This window comes from Triticum aestivum, chromosome 6D (genome assembly GCF_018294505.1).
Source record: "Triticum aestivum cultivar Chinese Spring chromosome 6D, IWGSC CS RefSeq v2.1, whole genome shotgun sequence".
NCBI lineage: Eukaryota > Viridiplantae > Streptophyta > Magnoliopsida > Poales > Poaceae > Triticum > Triticum aestivum.
Genome location: NC_057811.1, coordinates 307,575,975 through 307,594,828, shown reverse-complemented (window position 1 = coordinate 307,594,828; position 18,854 = coordinate 307,575,975). Strand labels below are relative to the sequence as shown.

Genomic DNA, 18,854 nt, shown 5'->3' with positions numbered 1-18,854 from the left:
TGAGGGATCATCTTATTTATGCTACCGTCGTTCTAAGCAAATAAGATGTAAACATGACAAACATCACATGCAAATCATAAAATGACATGATATGGCCAATATCATCTTGCGCCTTTGATCTCCATCTTCGAGGCGCGACATGATCACCTTCGTCACCGGCATGACACCATGATCTCCATCATCATGATCTCCATCATCGTGTCTTCATGAAGTTGTCTCGCCAACTATTACTTCTACTACTATGGCTAACGGTTAGCAATAAAGTAAAGTAATTACATGGCGTTTTTCATTGACACGCAGGTCATACAATAAATTAAGACAACTCCTATGGCTCCTACCGGTTGTCATACTCATCGACATGCAAGTCGTGATTCCTGTTACAAGAACATGATCAATCTCATACATCACATATATATAATTCATCACATCCTTTTGGCCATATCACATCACATAGCATACCCTTCAAAAACAAGTTAGACGTCCTCTAATTGTTGTTGCATGTTTTACGTGGCTGCTATGGGTTTCTAGCAAGAACGTTTCTTACCTACGCAAAAGCCACAACGGTGATATGCCAATTGCTATTTACCCTTCATAAGGACCCTCTTCATCGAATCCGATCCAACTAAAGTGGGAGAGACAGGCACCCGCTAGCCACCTTATGCATCAAGTGCATGTCAGTCGGTGGAACCTGTCTCACGTAAGAGTACGTGTAAGGTCGGTCCGGGCCGCTTCATCCCACAATGCCGCCGAATCAAGATAAGACTAGTACCGGTAAGCAAATTGAACAAATCATCGCCCACAACTACTTTGTGTTCTACTCGTGCATAGAATCTACGCATAGACCTAGCTCTGATACCACTGTTGGGGAACGTAGCAATAATTCAAAATTTTCCTACGTGTCATCAAGATCAATCTAGGAGATGCTAGCAACGAGAGAGAGGGAGTGCATCTTCATACCCTTGAAGATCGCTAAGCGGAAGCGTTACAAGAACGCGGTTGATGGAGTCGTACTCGCGGCGATTCAAATCGCAGAAGATCCGATCTAGCGCCGAACGAACGGCGCCTCCGCGTTCAACACACGTACAACCCGGGGACGTCTCCTCCTTCTTGATCCAGCAAGGGGAGAGGAGAAGTCGAGGGAGAACTCCAGCAGCACGACAGCATGGTGGCAATGGAGCTCGTGGTTCTCCGGCAGGGCTTCACCAAGCACTACGGAGGAGGAGGAGATGTATGAGGAGGAAGGGGGCTGCGCCAAGGGAAGGGTAGGGCTGCCCTCCCTCCCCCTCACTATATATAGAGGGAAGGGGAGAGGGGGTCGGCCCCTCTAGATGGATCTAGAGGAGGAGGTGGCAGCCAGGGGAAACCCTAGATGGGTTTGGGCGCCCCCACCTCTCCTGGTTACGTGAGAGGGGTTGGGAGGGGCGCACAGCCCCTTAGTGGGCTGGTTTGCCCCTTCCCCTTGGCCCATAAGGCCCCCCAACGCTTGCCGGGGCCTCCGAAACCCCTTTCGGACATGCTGGCCATAGCCTGGTACCCCTGGAACAATTCCAGACTCCAATACCCTTCGTCCAATATACCGATCTTCACCTCCGGACCATTCCAGAGCTCCTCGTCATGTCCTGGATCTCATCCGGGACTCCGAACAACCTTCGGTAACCACATACTATTTCCCATAACAACTCTAGCGTCACCGAACCTTAAGTGTGTAGACCCTACGGGTTCGGGAACCATGCAAACATGACCGAGACGTTCTCCGGCCAATAACCAACAGCGGGATCTGGATACCCATGTTGGCTCCCACATGTTCCACGATGATCTCATCGGATGAACCACGATGTCGGGGATTCAATCAATCCCGTATACAATTCCCTTTGTCTATCGGTATGTTACTTGCCCGAGATTCGATCGTCGGTATCCCTATACCTTGTTCAATCTCGTTACCGGCAAGTCTCTTTACTCGTTCCGTAACGCATGATCCCGTGGCTAACTCATTAGTCACATTGAGCTCATTATGATGATGCATTACCGAGTGGGCCCAGAGATACCTCTCCGTCATACGGAGTGACAAATCCCAGTCTCGATTCGTGCCAACCCAACAGACACTTTCGGAAATACCTGTAGTGCACCTTTATAGCCACCCAGTTACGTTGTGACGTTTGGTACACCCAAAGCATTCCTACGGTATCCGGGAGTTGCACAATCTCATGGTCTAAGGAAACGATACTTGACATTAGAAAAGCTCTTAGCAAACGAACTACACGATCTTGTGCTATGCTTAGGATTGGGTCTTGTCCATCACATCATTCTCCTAATGATGTGACCCCGTTATCAATGACATCCAATGTCCATGGTCAGGAAACCATAACCATCTATTGATCAACGAGCTAGTCAACTAGAGGCTTAGTAGGGACATGTTGTGGTCTATGTATTCACACATGTATTACGGTTTCCAGTTAATACAATTATAGCATGAACAATAGACAATTATCATGAACAAGAAAATACAATAATAACCATTTTATTGTTGCCTCTAGGGCATATTTCCAACACGGAAGGTCTTCGCGAGGGATGCTCTCTCCAATCCGGTGGTTGTGTTCAGTAGGGAGATGCAAACTATGACGATGATTTGACGCAAAGGGATGGTTGTGCAGCGGTGGCGGTCTGGCATGTAGCTGCTGGGATCTCGGGAAAGTGGCGACGACAACACAGAAGTGACATCAATGGTGGTGCTACTCGAGCATCTGGTCTCGAGCTCCGGGGTGGAAGCCAAGGTCTGACATGTGTGAGTTATACCTGGCAATGGCGATGTTTTCCCGTCGTTACCTTGTTGAAGGCATTGCTTGGATATGTTCGGACCGGTTCTTCAGGGTGAAAACTTAGATTCTGACTTTGGCTGGTTGTATCCGGTGACGGCGGCGATTGAGCGCCGCTCCCTTCCTGAAGGCGTTGTTATCGAAGAACCTCAGTGTCTGTGTGATGTCATAAGATGATTGATGCGAATATGGTCATTGTTGTAGTTTGCGGATCGCGGATCCAAGCTAGGGTTTTTTCCTTTTTCCTCGTTTACATATAGCTTTGGCTTACATGACTTTGTTATTTGTCAGCGTGTTTTGTGTGCGCGTTGATGCTGGCTATGTGCATCCTAACCATGCAGAGGCCGGATATGCGCTCATTATATTTGTATAATGAATCTGCGTAGGAGACATCTAGATGTGACATAGTTATGTCACATCTAAGCTGATGTGCACTCTGTTTGTGGTCTATTTTTTTTCCTAGTTTTTTTGTGTTTGTTGATGCATTATATATTTGTGGGAGCTTAGACGTGACATTTTTAAAGACATCTAGATGTGAATTAGACAAACTATTGTATAATTGATGCAACGAGATCTTCAAGCATATCAACAATAAACAAAATCGATCATAACATAGCGATCATCAATTTGAAGGACTACACGTTGTTTTTAGAGTCGGTTGAACTTGTAAACACACTTTATGTTTTTCAAAAAAAAAAGTGTCGAGCTCAGAACCGAAAGTATATTTTACCACAGCTGACACTGCTACAGTTCGTTGGAGGGGGTGAGATCTTCGTCTCAGTTTGCCGCGTAACGAATTTCGGACGAGTCTCTCCGACCGCCACACAGCAACTTTTCCCAGTCACAGAAATCACACCAACTTCTTCCCCAGTTCAGCTCACATCTCCTTCAGTCCATTCTGAGGGGCGTCTCTACCCAACTCCAATGCCTTCCAAACCCTAGCCCTCACCCCTCGGCCCCTCGCTGCCATGCCAGATCTGAGCACCGTCTGCCCCGAACTGTCTGCCGACGCCGCCGTGGACCTAGTGGGCGGGGATGCGGCCGCTGACCCCGCGACGGCAGCGGCGGCGGCGGCGACGGAATCCTCCTCCGGCGGCGATGGCGCTCCCATTATCCCTGTGGAGTGCCGTTGGAGCGGCCGCGTGCGCGCCTTTGACGTCCAGGGCGCGGTCCCCGTGACCGCCTGCCCCGAGGCGCGCCGCGGCGGCGAGAGGAAGTCGTCCTCTGTTCCGCCCCCTTCGTCCGCGGCGGCCTCACTTGCCCCGGTATCGGGTCGGGTGCTCGAGGACTATGTGAACGAGGGCGTGATCGCTGTCACTGCCGGCGCAGAGGCGCGCAGAGGAGGCGGCCGGAAGAACTCGTCCTCTGCCCCGCTGCCTCCGTCCGCAGCGGCACCAGCGCCGGCATCTGGTCGGGCGCTCGAGGAGTATGTGAACGTGGCCTCTCTCGCCGCCTCTCCTGAAGTGCACCACGGCGGCGGTAAGGACTCCTCTGCCCCGTTGCATTCTGCCGCCACGGCCGTACATGCGCCGGCACCGGGTGTGAAGCTCGAAGATTATGTGAACGTGTGTGCGGTCTCTGCCACTGCATATCCTGAGGCGCGCCGCAGTGGCGGAAAGAAGCCGTCCTCTGCCCAGCTACCTTCGGCCGTGGCGCTGCTGCCAGCAGCAGCGCCGGCACCGGATCTGATGCTAGAGGACTATGTGAACAAGGGTGTGGTTTCTATCACAGCCCACCCTGAGGTGCGCCGCGGCAGCGGGAAGAGGTCGTCTTCGGCTCGTTCGCCTTTATCTCCGGCAGCAACGGTGCTGGCGCTGGCATCGGGTCGGTCACTCAAGGACTATGTGAAGGAGTGGGAGGCGAGGAAGGTGGCGTCAGGTGCCTCCCTGCAGCATTGTGTGCTGCCATTCCTCACTGGTGCGCCCAAGGCGGTAAGGGTTTCTGCTCCTAATGACTGAATCGCCAGTGGCTGATTCAGCATTACTTAGAATTACTGTTCGACCGAAATTATGTTAAGGTGATTTACTCTGTGCATCATCAAACTAATATCTCCACAACTGCATATTGTACCAAAACGCAACCCATACATCTCAATTGGTAATACACGTCACAGCTAAGATCAACCAATGCTCGAGCAGTTTGTCAACAGATGTAAACAAGCAAAGCCTTGATTATAAAACCATCACATTTGTCCTTGTGATACACAGATTTACTTTCTCTATCCACAGCTCACATATTTTCAACAGCATGCTGTCATAATTTCTAGTCATGTAGAGAACTTAGATTGAGCACAGGTAGGCAGAGACTTATATAAAGTTTACAATCAGCTGGCTAGCAAGCCGTCTGATCCGTTCTCAGGATCAGCCGACTGATGCTGTAACGCCCTGGCCAAACCCACCGGTTCCTGGCCGTTGCACCTGGCTACCACCTAGGATCTAGACTGGCCCCACAGACCAACATTGGTCTTTCCTGCATACATTGTCCTCACTCGTGCGCACCCGGGGTCAACTTCCTAGTCAGTCACCCATCCTCAAATTGCTCCAAGCCAAGCACGCTTAACTTTGAGGTTCTGGGAGCCAGAAAGGAAGGTGCACCTTGTTGATATGAGTAGTTATCATTTGACGTCGGCCCAGCAGGAACGTTCCCTCCTGGCACACGTCTGTGCGTCCAGCCCAGCACATGTGCCATGCCGTGTGCCATGACAGGCCACACGCGCCATGCGCCACATGCCCGCGCACCTGACCCACACACACCTGTGTAACCGCGAGGCTCGCCTCTGATACCAATTGTAACGCCCCGGCCAAAACCCACCGGTTCTTGGCCGTTGTGCCTGGCTACCACCTAGGATCTAGACTGGTCTTTCCCGCGCACTTTGTCCTCACTCGTGCGGACCCTGGATCAACTTCCTAGTTGGTCAGCCATCCTCAAATTGCTCCAAGCCAAGCACGATTAACTTCGAGGTTTCCTTTTGGATGCGATCCCAGAAAAAAGGGTGCACCTTGTTTATACAAGTAGTATACCATTCCTATTAAGCCGGGATGTCACTGATGCCTAACGCGCCTCAACATCTTTTGGGGTCAAAGTTACGACCCTTCTTCCAGTTGCGTGACTCAAGTCGCCAGCTCGTCCTGGCACCTAGGTGGCGGCCTAGGTGGTGATTAGATAATCACATATATTAGTCAAATCATAACAAACAACACTCATACAACAGAGAGGAAAATCAGAACAAACGACACGCATACGACGCACATCCCACAACATCTCTCAAGCAAAAACACATTAAATCATCCAGTCCTTTCTCCCGGTTTTCTAATACCAGCAGGCTGTCAGGTCCACTGCTTGCCAACTCAATCCTTGTCGTCCTATTTCAAACTCTTTACTCTTATACTTGTACAATTCTATGTGAGTAGAGGAGAGCAAGCAGAATCCAGCACCGCTAGCTGCAGAGCTGACAGCTGAGAGGCAAGCAGCGGGGCAGAGGATGGATATGGGCAACGAGCTGCAAAGTAGAGTGGGGAGCGGGAGGAACAAAGAAGAAAGGGAATGAAAAAAGAGTGCCTGTGAGACGACGGCGGAAGACAGGGAGGCGACACCATGCTCTGGACGGTGGCAACAGATGTGCACTGGAGACGGTCAACAACTGGCATCAGCGGCTACGGTTCCTTCCCAGTTCTAAACCCTCTCTCCACTTCCTCTCTCCTAGCAAGTTGAAGACAAGATCTGAGCTCCGCTTTCCCTCCTAGATATCAGTCAGTTTAAGCGAGCAGCCCACTAGCCAACTGGCAAACATGTTAGTATGTTATCTACTACACTGCACAGTGGTGAGCTGGCGTGAACAATGTGGTTGTTCTTTGATCAATGTGGGATCTGAGAAAAGTTGTTTTATGCAGTATTAGTTCCAGTGCCGCCTTTGACCCCCTCTCCACTTTCACTCTACGAGTAGACCAGAGACCAGATCTGATCCCCCTTCCTTCCTAGATGTCTGCCAGTTCAGGTGAGCAGCCACACTGTTTGTTGCTTGCCGAGAGGAGATCATGTTATTGACTACACATCACAGTGGCGAGCTGCCATGAACAATGTAAGGTTGTTCTTTGATTAACGTGAGAACTGAGAGATTTTTGTTTCCTTAAGTTCCACTGCCAACTTTCCAATTGCTTGATGCTTAATTACATATTTCTCAGCATACACCTCATCAAACTTCATATACGCCTCTGCCTACCTGTTGACTGGAGCTCATTAACGTGATAATTTTTCATAATTAAATCAACATCTGGACCAAGTTTCAGTTTTGATCAATTTTTATTGGCTTTGTATCTGATGATTATTCGTATGTGCACAGGTTGAATGTCGTGTGTGCTATAAGATTATCCATCCCTTGGAAGAAATAAAATGTTCAGTTAGCCGTTGTGAACAAATGTTCCATCTGACCTGTGTGGTGGAATATACTGCAAATTTCACTGCCGAAAGCTTCAGGTGCCCTCAGCATGTAAGTTGAAATGTTATGAAACCGGATATGTTTAATATTGCATGTGCTGTGCATTGGCAAAAACATAAGATTTTCCTAAAAATGCAAGTTATGTAGCTTAAAGAACTTTTGTGAAGTTGTTGGACTTGTCTAGGTTTCATACTTGAGTATGCCTACCCTGTTTTGATATGCAGTATTCTGTCCACATGGATAATTGTTGCATTCAACATACAATTATGCTATACTAGATGGTTTAGAAACTATAAATAGACACACTTACGGGTTATGTTAAGTAACACAATGTATTTGCAAATGACTCAAATATATTTTGAGTCCTTGACAGGCTAATAGTTCATAGTTATGGTTGTCGATGTATGATCAATTCATGACCACCACATGGCTTACTATTTGTGAAGGAATAAGTAAACAAAATAACATAGTACTCCCTCCATATCACAAATGCATGTCCTTTTGGACATGTCTTAACTTTGACTATGAATATTGTTCTAAATATTTAGATTGAGAACTTGTAAATCGTATGCTTAGATTTGTGTCGAAAAGTATATTCATAATATAATAATTTTATATTTTCTTGTGCATACTGCCGTAAGAATTAATGGTCAAAGGTAAATTGTGAAGACTGGGTCAGTATCCAAAACGACATGTATTTATGATATGGAGGGACTAATTTTTTTTTGGCATTTTGTACAGAGAATATTTTTTAAAAGGTATTTAAAAGGCCAATTCCTGTAGTTCCGAAATTTTTTGAAGGTCATACTTAATTTTGATACACATTATTTGGACTTTCTTTCTCTATAATCAGGGTTGCATGGTTTGTAAGCAAAAAATGTTTTTTTGGCGCTGTGGACGTTGTACAGTTGCAGCACATACAAAATGTGCACCATGGCCTCTAATTCATCTAAAAGATGACCAAGGAAGTGCAATTTGCTGGAGGCACCCTTCCAATTGGCTCCTTCAAAATGAGGTCTATCCTTTATCCCTTACAATTCCTCAATTCATATTGTTATCCATGAACAGGGTAACTACTTTGCCTTCTAATTTACTAGTCCCTTTTTCATGAATAGACGAGGTTTTGGACATGGACACTCTCCACTCACAACTTTGACCATTACTTTTCATATGAACATGTTAGTAAAAAATGTTACAATCATAATATTTTCATGAAAATCTGGTGATACTAATCTCACTTGACCGATCTAAATGTTCTTCCATGTTTCTGGTAAAAGCTAGAGATGTTTGAATGCAAACTTTCTAGGGCGCCATTTATTTACAGCTGAAGGTTGAATCGTTAAGTATTTCCACAAGAAGAAAAACCTATCGCAAGTATTTTTAAGCATTTTTCCGGTTCCCTCGCGTCTGACTTGCATCTTTATATTCTATTTGTTCAACTATGCTGAAAGCTGCAAATCTTCTAATGCATTTCATTTAAATTAAGCCACTTCTTCCTTGAATATCAAATCGGTGTTACAGTCTTTTGTTCTCAGTTTGGCCATAGCAAACAGGATACCTACTTTTTCAAGTTTCTTTTTTGAGCTTCCGTCCCTTTTAAGTTTTAGCCCAGTTTTTCCCGCTAATATAAGTTTCTTTTATCATACCAGAAGTTCATCACTGGTAAATTGTTTTTGGTTTAAATATATGTTCACAGAAGAGTCTTTGTTCCAGTCTTCCAGATCTTGCTTCATAATTGCTCGATACAGATGCATGAACAACACCAATCTCTATGCCATACCTTGCATACACGGTAGTTGATACAAGTATCCATGAATGCGTAAACATAACAAATATTATCAATGCACCTCCAGAATTTGCCCATACTCCATGTGGTCTTAGAGTTCTCTTAATGTTTCACCATTTGTATATCCGTAAAATGACCATTGCTCTGTGATTCTTCTTTTTTCTGTTAACACACAAAGTCACAAATTTATATTTTCCAAGTCCCAATGAAAATGATTAATTTTATGGAGTTCATTCTTAATAAAACCAGAACTCTCTGTCACGAGGAGCATTTAGTTTTCTGCTGGTTCTGTTCCAACTATAGATAAGTTTGATTCATAGTTTTGTGCACTGCTGATCCTTGCATTACTTTCTTTTACCTCTAGATTATTAATTTATATTACCAGAATAGTTGACTGCATTCCATACCTTTTTGTTAATATTTGTAATGCTTGAGGTGTCTGACAGGAGTACTTTGTTTGATGGTGACAGAATGCTGACCTGACAAACAACATAGAGGTTAGTGCTGGCATAATATAACTGTATGTAGCTACCTCCCTTTTTATATTTGCTTCTTTTAAGTTGTGTTGCGCTATTTTCTTAAATAGTTTATTTTCAAGTTCCTTGTTCTTGGAGTGTTAATGCTCTGTAGGCTTTAGGATGCTTTTATCCGGTACTCCAGTCTTTAAGCAGACCAATATTGTCGTCTTATGCTCCCTCTGCATGATAAAATAGCTGATGTTTTGGGATGTGTTTGGTCAGTTGTTTTAGAATGGCCACATGCAAAAAATATTTTCATGTACTTTTTTGGTTTAATTATACATACTACTATGGCTGAAAATGTACAATGGAGACTGAAAATAAGTGAAAATCATCACTTTAGAATGAGATGAAGATTTGGGAGGAACCTATTTAGTTTATTAATGCTGGAATGCTGCAGAAACAAGTTAAATGATTGTCTTGTTCCAGAAAAAGTAATATTTTCTCAAGAAGATTATCTGTCTTGCCTACCAGGTGCATAACTAGTGCTAACAATGCTTGTTTGACAGGAAGTCTTCTGCCGACTACCTCTTCCATATGTTAATGAAGAATTCAATATTGATTCAACCATTAGGAATTTCACGGCGATTGTTTGTAAACCGCCCTCGTACACACATATCAGGCGCAGTATCCTAAAGTAATACTTGCTGTAGTTATTCGATCAAGATATCTGGAGCTATTTACTTCCATTTGACTTCTTTATTGTGAATGAGTATCGTGTCCGTCTGCCTTACACCTCTACACGTCATCATTGTTTTCTTAATGTTGTAAAAGATGTATATTTAGTCAAGAAGAAACGCGCCGATTCGAGTGCCGAGACTGGGTGCACAAATTGCAAATCGGATTCTGTTTGCAAAGATGATTGCGAATGCAGGTATTCTTTCTGACTCTACTAATACAGTTTAGATGCATACATTAATAATGAAGTTTTGGCAAAACTATCTCTAGTTTGATATATGTGAATGTTACTGTGTTCTTAAGATGGAACCTCTGACATGGCATTCTGGCAAAAGAGCAAGCATATGCATTGGTGGGTACTTATAAAATTGCCTCGATGCTCAACTATTGTACTGACCATTGTAAGTTTCTAACCGAGATTGTGGGTCAGGAGCGATACAATGAGAGAGTGCAGGGAGAAGAGAGGAGATTTGGGCTGCCAGATGGGCCTGACTATACATTGTAATTTGTTTTTTCTGTTTAGTAAATGTACTGCTAACTGGAATACCACATACCCCTAAAAAAAACAGAATACCACATCATCCATGTTAGTTCACATTTGCTGATTAGGAGTCCATGTCGCTCACCTGGCAAAACTACCACGATCACCAGCATCAAGGTTGATTTGATCTGGTTTAGATAGGAAAATAAATCGATGTTGGAGTTGTGGTGAAAATTACTTGGACCTAAATAGAACTTCACCATCAGTGTAAACAATTGATTATTTGGTTTTTATATATTACTGTTTTGCATCATGTATTATCTGTCTTCCCCTCATGTAGCTCGGAAAAGTATAAAATAATTATTTTGACAATATTGACAAAAGATCAATCTGTTTCAAATCCAGATTTGATCAATACAAAGAGAAACAAAAACAAAAGAGGTGAATTCTGTCTATTGTCGATCCAGATTTGATCAATACAAAGATGAACAATAGCTTTATGTTAAAATGGAGAAAAGTAAAATATGAGCTCCTATTCACAATCACCACAGAATATGGATTTGAATGCGCACTGTAGATCCATCTATTGTCAATCCTGTCAACTATGGGAGTACGGTAGCACCAAAATGCGCGGTAGTATTGGATTCATTCTTTCTACTATAGCAAATGGAGTAGCGTATTTTCTTGTTATTTGAACATTAATGCTGGATTACTGTCACGTGTGCATATTACTAATCGCCGAATAAGTTAGCTTGATTGTACAGATTTTGTACATGTGTACGATATAGATATTTACCCTAGCAACCATACTTGTATTTATTTGACATATTGATATTTGGCTGTCTTTTATCAGGGGTCTTTCTATGAGTTGTTCCAAGAGTTGCCACTGCTCAGACCTGTGTAGCAACAAGCCATTCCGCAAGGATAAGAAAATTAAAATTGTCAAGGTAGTCCTGTCTTTCAAATGATGTGCTTGTATACATTTGGACTTCACTTGCCAATTTATTCACAAACCTGTGTAGCAACAAGCCACTCCGCAAGGATATGTTTAAACTACTCTTCTAATTTTTCAAGGTCCACTCTTTTCCCCTTCGAGAGTTTGTGTGTGCCATGAGTTGTACTGCTGGGAAACAGCTAAATGAAGGGGCATATTGTTTATACATGGGCCACTTGCATAAGCACTTCACCTAATTGCTACACAATGCAAATGAATACACTAGTTCTGTTTTCCTCGGTGGCTGCCAAAGTACCCACTGCAGTACTGCCTTCACAAATCCCATTTCTTGTACTATTGGATGCAAAATGATATGTGGCAATGATAGGGGTGCGTTTTTGAGAATCGGTTATGGTGTTATGCTTAATGAATGATGTTTATTCTACTTGTTTGACTACAATAAACAACAGCCTTTTCACCTTTACAGTCAGAAGGTTGTGGATGGGGTGCTGTTGCATTGGAGCCATTGGAGAAAGGTGATTTCATAATTGAGTATGTGGGTGAAGGTACAACTTATTCTGCTACGTTAAATATTTGTCTAATAGAAATAGCAAATAGTTTCTAGATGACTGCACGTATGCAATGGGGGAAATGACATTTTGCTTGTGCCCTCATTTTCACTGGCTTTAATTCATCTAATTTCGTTTATGCTTATTTGTGCCAAATAAATCCTTGAGTTACATTTACAATTGCTCTTTGTTTAAGGGTGGTTGTTAGAGTTGAGAACCCGGTGCCCTAACGCCACATTACCACGTCAAGTTATGAGGAACACTCAAGTAATGTATTGCAAGAGCCCAAAGGGCATACCTACAGAGCACAAAGGACACAACCTTGGACTTATGCCATTGAATGTAGAGCTCATGTTTTGTAAATTAAGGAAATCGAAACTAGTTTGGTTTTAGTCCTGAGTTATCTTCCGTAAATCTGCTGTGGCGACTTAATGATATCCTTATGTATTTTCATTTTAAACCTTATTTCAGTCATCAATGACGCAACATGTGAACAACGGCTTTGGGACATGAAGCGGCGCGGGGACAAAAATTTCTACATGTGTGAAATCAGCAAAGATTTTACAATAGATGCAACTTTTAAAGGAAACACTTCACGTTTTCTAAACCATAGTTGTGATCCCAACTGTAAACTAGAAAAGTGGTAATGATTTCTGGAACAGATAGCTTGTTTTGTATTCAGTGATGATAATTTTTGTTTTAAGTGACGATGTTCCTCATTGTCTATAACTCTATATGGTTCATCAGGCAAGTTGAGGGTGAGACAAGAGTTGGTGTTTTTGCCTCTCGTTTCATTGAAGTTGGAGAGCCCTTAACTTATGACTACAGGTATTTACAGTCATTTTTTTTCTCTCAAAAGAGTACATATATTTCTTAACCTGATCAGGCAAAAATGAGTACATTATAGCAATATTGAGGGGCAACGAATATATTGCATTGAGCGGCCTGCTGCAATCAGCTCTAGTTACTGATGAGTTTGTGATATTTTTAGTCAAGCTTGTAACATTCTGATCCGGGTATGTACCACCAAAGTGACCAAATTAGCATTTAACTACAAATATTGTTATGGTGAGCCAGCAACTTGTCCATCTGAGCTTGGGGTCTTAGATCAGTAGGTCACTTGCCTTGGACTGTGATTTTCCAGAGAATACACCGGTAGTAGCATTCTTGGGTTTCTGTTTGCCAATTTGTGTGCATTACTGTAAGCCAGGATATGCTGTTTAACTTCCCTTTAGTACAAACCAGGTTCAGTTGTTCCTAGTGTTCCCTGGTCTCAGTTAGTTGTTCAAACCTAGGTCATATGGTCAGACCCAAACACTTCTCTACCAAACTTGGGTTATATTACCTTTAGTACAAACCAGGTTCAGTTGTTCCTAGTGTTCCCTGGTCTCAGTTAGTTGTTCAAACCTAGGTCATATGGTCAGACCCAAACACACCTCTACCAAACTTGGGTTATATTATCTGGCCCAAACCACTCTGTGCAGTATGGACTGAAATGGGACATGCCTGCGATGAAGAAGTACAGCGTGCTTCCATACCTATTTCAGATGGGCTAACAAAACCCTTTTTGAACAGCCCAAGTCCTAGCTATCCTGATTGCAGGGCATTTCGCTGGTTTTGATAGATTTATTCATTACGCAGAGAGGATATAGTAATTCTGCATGGTTTAATGTATGCTAATCAGGGGAGCAAATGAAATGAGATTCTTTCCACCCTTACATCCATATTTCCCAAGACTTGTTATTTCTTTGAACAATTACAGTTTACTGCTTTCTTCCAGGTTTGTGCATTTTGGAGAGAAGGTTAAGTGCCATTGCGGAGCAAAGAGTTGCCAAGGATACTTGGGCAGCCAACTAAAGAATCCAACACAGAACGCTCTTGCGGCTGCGGCGCTTGAGAATAAGTTGCTCGTGCAACAGGGCGGCTGCTCTCCTTCAAGGGTCAAAACAGAGACTCGCCTGTTACCCTGGACCAACTGTATAGAGGTTCCCTTTAACTTGAGAAGCAAAACGAAGATAGACCGGATATGTTGGGGACACAAACGGCAGCGGACGTCCCTTTTAGATCCATCGTCATCTTCAGCTAGCGTGCAGCCATCAGATATTGAAGCTGGTGCATTCATTCTATAGAGCTTTTCGGCTAAGCTGAAGTCCTGAGTCGCTTCTGTATAAATATATCATGACGATACACTCGTATATGAGTTCATTTGAAACGATTCTTTCACATTTGCTGATTCAGGACTTTTACGGTGTTGTAAGTTGTAACATTTTCTTCATCCCATAGTCAATTTTATAGTTGAAGTTGGAGAGAACACTCTGAATCTTTTGCAAGTTGTAAGCAGGCTTGAGCTGATTGTGTTTATTAACCTCCCGTTCATGCGAATGATCTGGTGTCGGCCGTGTTGAGCTTGTTTTCCCAAAGTTGCATGCAACCCATGACAGGTGGTTGCATCCTCTTAAGGCCTCTTTTGGTTTAGAGGATAGAAAAACATAGAAAGTGAAATGGCATGTATCTCTGATACCATTTGATTCATAGGATTTATTAAGATGTTAAGGATTTGTTCTTATTTTGCATAGGAATAGGAGCCCATTTCTACAAGTCAAAGAGCTTAGAAGAATTCTTTCCTACAGATTCATATCCTTTAGAATTCCTACAAAACTCTTGTAAATCAAAGGAGGCCTAAAATTCTACACTGACATGCCATGACATGCAGTTCTGATATGGTCGTTGAGGCTTGCTGACAATTCAGCAGAGAAAGAATGCAGGAAAAAAAAAAGGATTTGATACACATGCCTAATTCTTGCTCCGCGGAGCATCCTGAAAGAGCGTAACAATAGTGGTCAACAACGCCAACACTCTGGTTCACACTTTAATTAGATACTCCCTTCGTTCGAAAAAGCTTGTCTCAAGCTTATCTTTTTAAATGGATGTATCTAGCACTAACTTCATTTGAGGGACAACCCTAGTACCCTCTTTTGAGAAGATCGAGAGGGCCGTTTTTTGGTCAGGTTCAGACAAGGATTCTGGTGGCCAAGACAAAGCGAGTTGGAACTTATACGCAGGCCAAAAATACTTGATGGGTTGGGGGTTCTCAACCTCCGCAAAATATGCCAGAGCTTTGGTTAATTTGGGCAAGTCTTGCAATAACACTGGCATGGATCCTTTATATGTGGCCACCACCATCACCTGCATGGCCATGTTTTCAAAAAGGAAGAATTCGACGGTGCGTGATGCTCTCCGGGACCTTGCTTGGATTGCTAGGATCGACATGTCGAACTGTCTCTCCATCATCCACTATCCAACATTTCTACATCATCCACTATCCAGCATTTCTACACTGTATGGGCCGAACTTGACTGATGCTACAAACGGGTGTATTCGGCGGCCTCCACGTATAAGGTGTTGGACGCCACCCAAGTGCAAATTCTTTGCGTTCATATCTTTCTTATCGAGCATCGACATCTCCAAGAGATAGATTCTTATCTAATAATCAACGCAAGCGGTACTAGTACCCGAACCTCGGCACCATCAGAATTGAATCAGATTCGCCACAGAATTCAATAGGTCCACGACAGACAAGAATGACTTCTAACAAAACTTTCAGGAAATAACAAAATAACATTTGCTCAATACAAGGCTTATTCTTTATATTCATAAACCATGCAGCCAGATGCAGGCATTTCCATACATTCGCTCACACTGGCAGAAAACGCTAACCATTTTCACGTCACTTGCCCATAACAGAGTACTAGGACAGGAGCAGGAAAAGGAAATCTAAGAACAAACTGACGCAACAAGCTCATTCAGACCAGCTAGCATCACCATCAGGAGCTCTTCATCTTCTTACCAGCCCCCCTCTCATCCTTCTCCTGCGCAGCATCGTCTTCCCAGCAAAGGAAAGCATCCATCTTGCAGCCAGTAACTAAATTGCCATCAACGTTGCAATTCAGGACAGATCTTGGTGACCCGGTGAAGTCTTCGCCGACAGCAGTGAAGCTCTGGTAGATGAGAGCGCCCCCGTCAGGCAGCTCCTGGACGACCATGTTGGTACTATCATAGATCCCAACATTCAGCCTCTCCCCCCAGGTGCCAGCAAGGCTGTGACCGCCGAAGATGGTCACAGCAACAGAAAATTCAGACGGGCCAAAGGATCTCAGCACCCTCTTGACCAGGTCACCATAGGCCATGGAGGCAGGGTCCAACCCCATGACCTCATAGCTAGCATAGCTGAAGCCGTCCTCAGGGGTGACATGAATGGTGGAGAAAGCAGAGCCATGGATGGCGTTCATGGAGTAGCCACATGGCTCGAAATCAAAGTCGCAGATCTCCATCTCCGGGATTATTTCAGAGATGCCAGAGAGCTTGGTCATCTCCTTGGCACAAGATGTGTGGCCATCATCAGAGGTCTTGAAGAAGATAGAAGCTTTCTTCTTGTCCAGACCAGTCATGCACATCTCAAGGTTGACCACAGGCTGCTCAGGCTGCTGGGTGGCATAGTAGACATGCCACTTCTGGCCTGGCTTTGCAGGATCACCAATGACATAGGCATTGCCGCCAGACTTGAGTCCACCAAAGAAGCCATTCAGGAAGGCAACCTCGGCAGAGAAGTTCTTGTGTGGAGAAGGCTGTGCTTCAGGGAATATGAATGTCCCACGGGAGTACTTCACAGCAGCAAGTGGCAGGGACAGCTCCTCAGCAAGCTCAAGAACCCTTGGAATGGCCAGCAGGAGCTTGGTGGTACCGCAGGTCTTGATCACAACCTTGTACGGGTACACGAAGAGGCTTGATTCAGAAAGGACATACGAGTCAAACTTCTCATTGGAGAGCTCAGATACAATGGTGCACTTGGCAAGATCAAGGACCGAGTCGATCTGGGCACGAGAGAGCGCACGCAATCCCCTGCCATTGGGGTCAGTGAAGACTGGCGCTTCAGAGAAAGTGATCTCCAGGCGTTTCTCATATCCCTCGAACCCAATCGCAGAGACGGCCATTGTTTCAGAAGGTTGGTAGAGGGAGAAAAGGCTTTGCTGGTCAGAGAAAAGCAGCTAGCAAGAGAAAATTTAGGAAGATGAATTGAAAGGGGAGGGAATTCTAAGCAATTAGGATGGGGCACGAGAGGGATTATCAGGATGGCTTCCTGGAGCACTGCAAAACAGAAGCAATTGGAAGTAGAAACTGTGAGCATCTAATCATCAACAAGATATGCAACGAAAAGAAAGGAGGAGCTCAATTGATTGGATACATACGTTTGAGTAGGCAGCGGAGCGGAACTTCTCAATGCCGCCTGCAGGGCGGACGTCCTCGATGCTGTAGCCGAGGGGAGCTTCGTACATGAGGGAGGAACGACTACTGCTGGACTTTTTACCACCCTTGGATTCCATAGCACATCAAATTCTGGAGTGGGTTGATTTGGGTTAGAAACGATGGAAGTACAGAACATATTGCGAGGTAAAAAGCAGTACTAATATCCTTCTGCGATTCCCCGTTTCACCAGGTACATAAAGTAAAGGGATTTTCCCTAATCTCTACTGAATTATTAGTGTACATGATATTCGACCAGATTTGAAGATGACTATTCCAGGCATAACAGAAAGGGAGGAAAGCATCATGAAATAGAAACGAATTGACATCAAGCAATATTCAGGTCAGCCAAAATCTACCACAAATTGATGTACCGAACAGCATATTCGTACAGTAACACGGGTAATTCCTGACTGTGTTGCATATATTTCACAAAGTCTGTGAAATTACAGATAATCTAGACGACGACGTTTATTTACTTTTCCTATCCAGCCCATCACCGGGGCGAAAAGGAGTATGATCCCTAGGTACAGGAAACGAATTTCACCGCGGATCGAAGATGTCTATCGAATAGAAACAACATGAGCTGATGGAGAGAAATCTTAACAGTTCCAGGAAGAACTTCGGAGGCGCGCGTCGAATCCGCTCGTCACAAACCTCGAGCTGGGAGCAAGCGACGGATCTGTCTCTCCCCCTCCTCACGGATCTCCAAAAAACGAAAGCAAACGGACGAACACAATCTCACTCCGAATTTCTAGGTTTTGGACGAGATGGTGGTGGGGAACGAACGGAGTTTGCGTTTGTGCTAAATAAACAAATGAGGCGACCTGCAAGATGGGAAAGTCACCCCGGCCTGGGCAGCGTATTTATAAGGGGCCGAGCGAGCCCTGAAAAAGGACCCGGTCCACTGGACCGATCGGATAGAGGCTCACGGGCGCTCCGCGGCTGGGGGGTGCCGAGTCACGGTGGACCGCGTTCTGGCGCTTTTGCGTGCGGACTTCGCGGCGCGGCGCGGATATGCTTGGCTGGGAGGGCTCCTCGCGTTTGCTTGGCCCAGGAGGCTTCGCCTGGGAATATTTGGGAGGCGTCCAGCTGTCCCGGAAGGGTCTCGGCACGACGCGTGAGCCCGTTGCATGCACTGTACGTGTGATGTGTGTGGATCGGTTTCCTTTTGAAAAGGAGGTGGGGTTTTGTTTCGTGTGGAGGAGTCGCTCCGTTGCGCTTTTTTTGATTCGGTGGCGTGGTGGTGGGATCGTTTGCCTCTCCGGATACCGCGGCACGTCACTGTCGTGCACAAGTGGTGATTTTTTTTAAGAATTTTTTCATTCATATCACGAAT

General features: G+C 44.6%; 2 protein-coding genes across 2 annotated transcripts; one reads left to right on the top strand and one right to left on the bottom strand.

Annotated features, from left to right (window-relative positions):
* Positions 1-3,607: 3,607 nt before the first annotated feature.
* LOC123144789 (histone-lysine N-methyltransferase ASHR3) lies at positions 3,608-14,596 on the top strand. Its single transcript, XM_044564029.1, has 11 exons — positions 3,608-4,744; positions 7,153-7,299; positions 8,102-8,263; positions 9,505-9,531; positions 10,062-10,179; positions 10,327-10,426; positions 11,565-11,658; positions 12,133-12,211; positions 12,686-12,857; positions 12,962-13,042; positions 13,995-14,596. The coding sequence occupies exons 1-11, from the start codon at positions 3,782-3,784 to the stop codon at positions 14,341-14,343; spliced, it is 2,292 nt and encodes a 763-aa protein (XP_044419964.1). The 5' UTR covers positions 3,608-3,781; the 3' UTR covers positions 14,344-14,596.
* A 1,239-nt stretch (positions 14,597-15,835) lies between these two features.
* Positions 15,836-17,614, bottom strand: LOC123144791 (S-adenosylmethionine decarboxylase proenzyme). Its single transcript, XM_044564030.1, has 2 exons — positions 17,461-17,614; positions 15,836-17,359 (listed from the first exon to the last, which is right to left on the bottom strand). The coding sequence occupies exon 2, from the start codon at positions 17,203-17,205 to the stop codon at positions 16,039-16,041; it is 1,167 nt and encodes a 388-aa protein (XP_044419965.1). The 5' UTR covers positions 17,206-17,359; positions 17,461-17,614; the 3' UTR covers positions 15,836-16,038.
* Between the last annotated feature and the right edge of the window lie 1,240 nt (positions 17,615-18,854).

What these genes read in the sequence shown, in the direction of transcription:
- LOC123144791 (XM_044564030.1), bottom strand. Translation starts at nt 17,205, where the DNA reads ATGGCCGTCTCTGCGATTGGGTTCGAGGGATATGAGAAACGCCTGGAG.
- LOC123144789 (XM_044564029.1), top strand. Translation starts at nt 3,782, where the DNA reads ATGCCAGATCTGAGCACCGTCTGCCCCGAACTGTCTGCCGACGCCGCC. An exon ending in GTACACACATATCAGGCGCA is followed by an intron (nt 10,180 to 10,326) that starts GTATCCTAAAGT and finishes ATGTTGTAAAAG; the next exon opens with ATGTATATTTAGTCAAGAAG. An exon ending in AGAAAATTAAAATTGTCAAG is followed by an intron (nt 11,659 to 12,132) that starts GTAGTCCTGTCT and finishes TCACCTTTACAG; the next exon opens with TCAGAAGGTTGTGGATGGGG.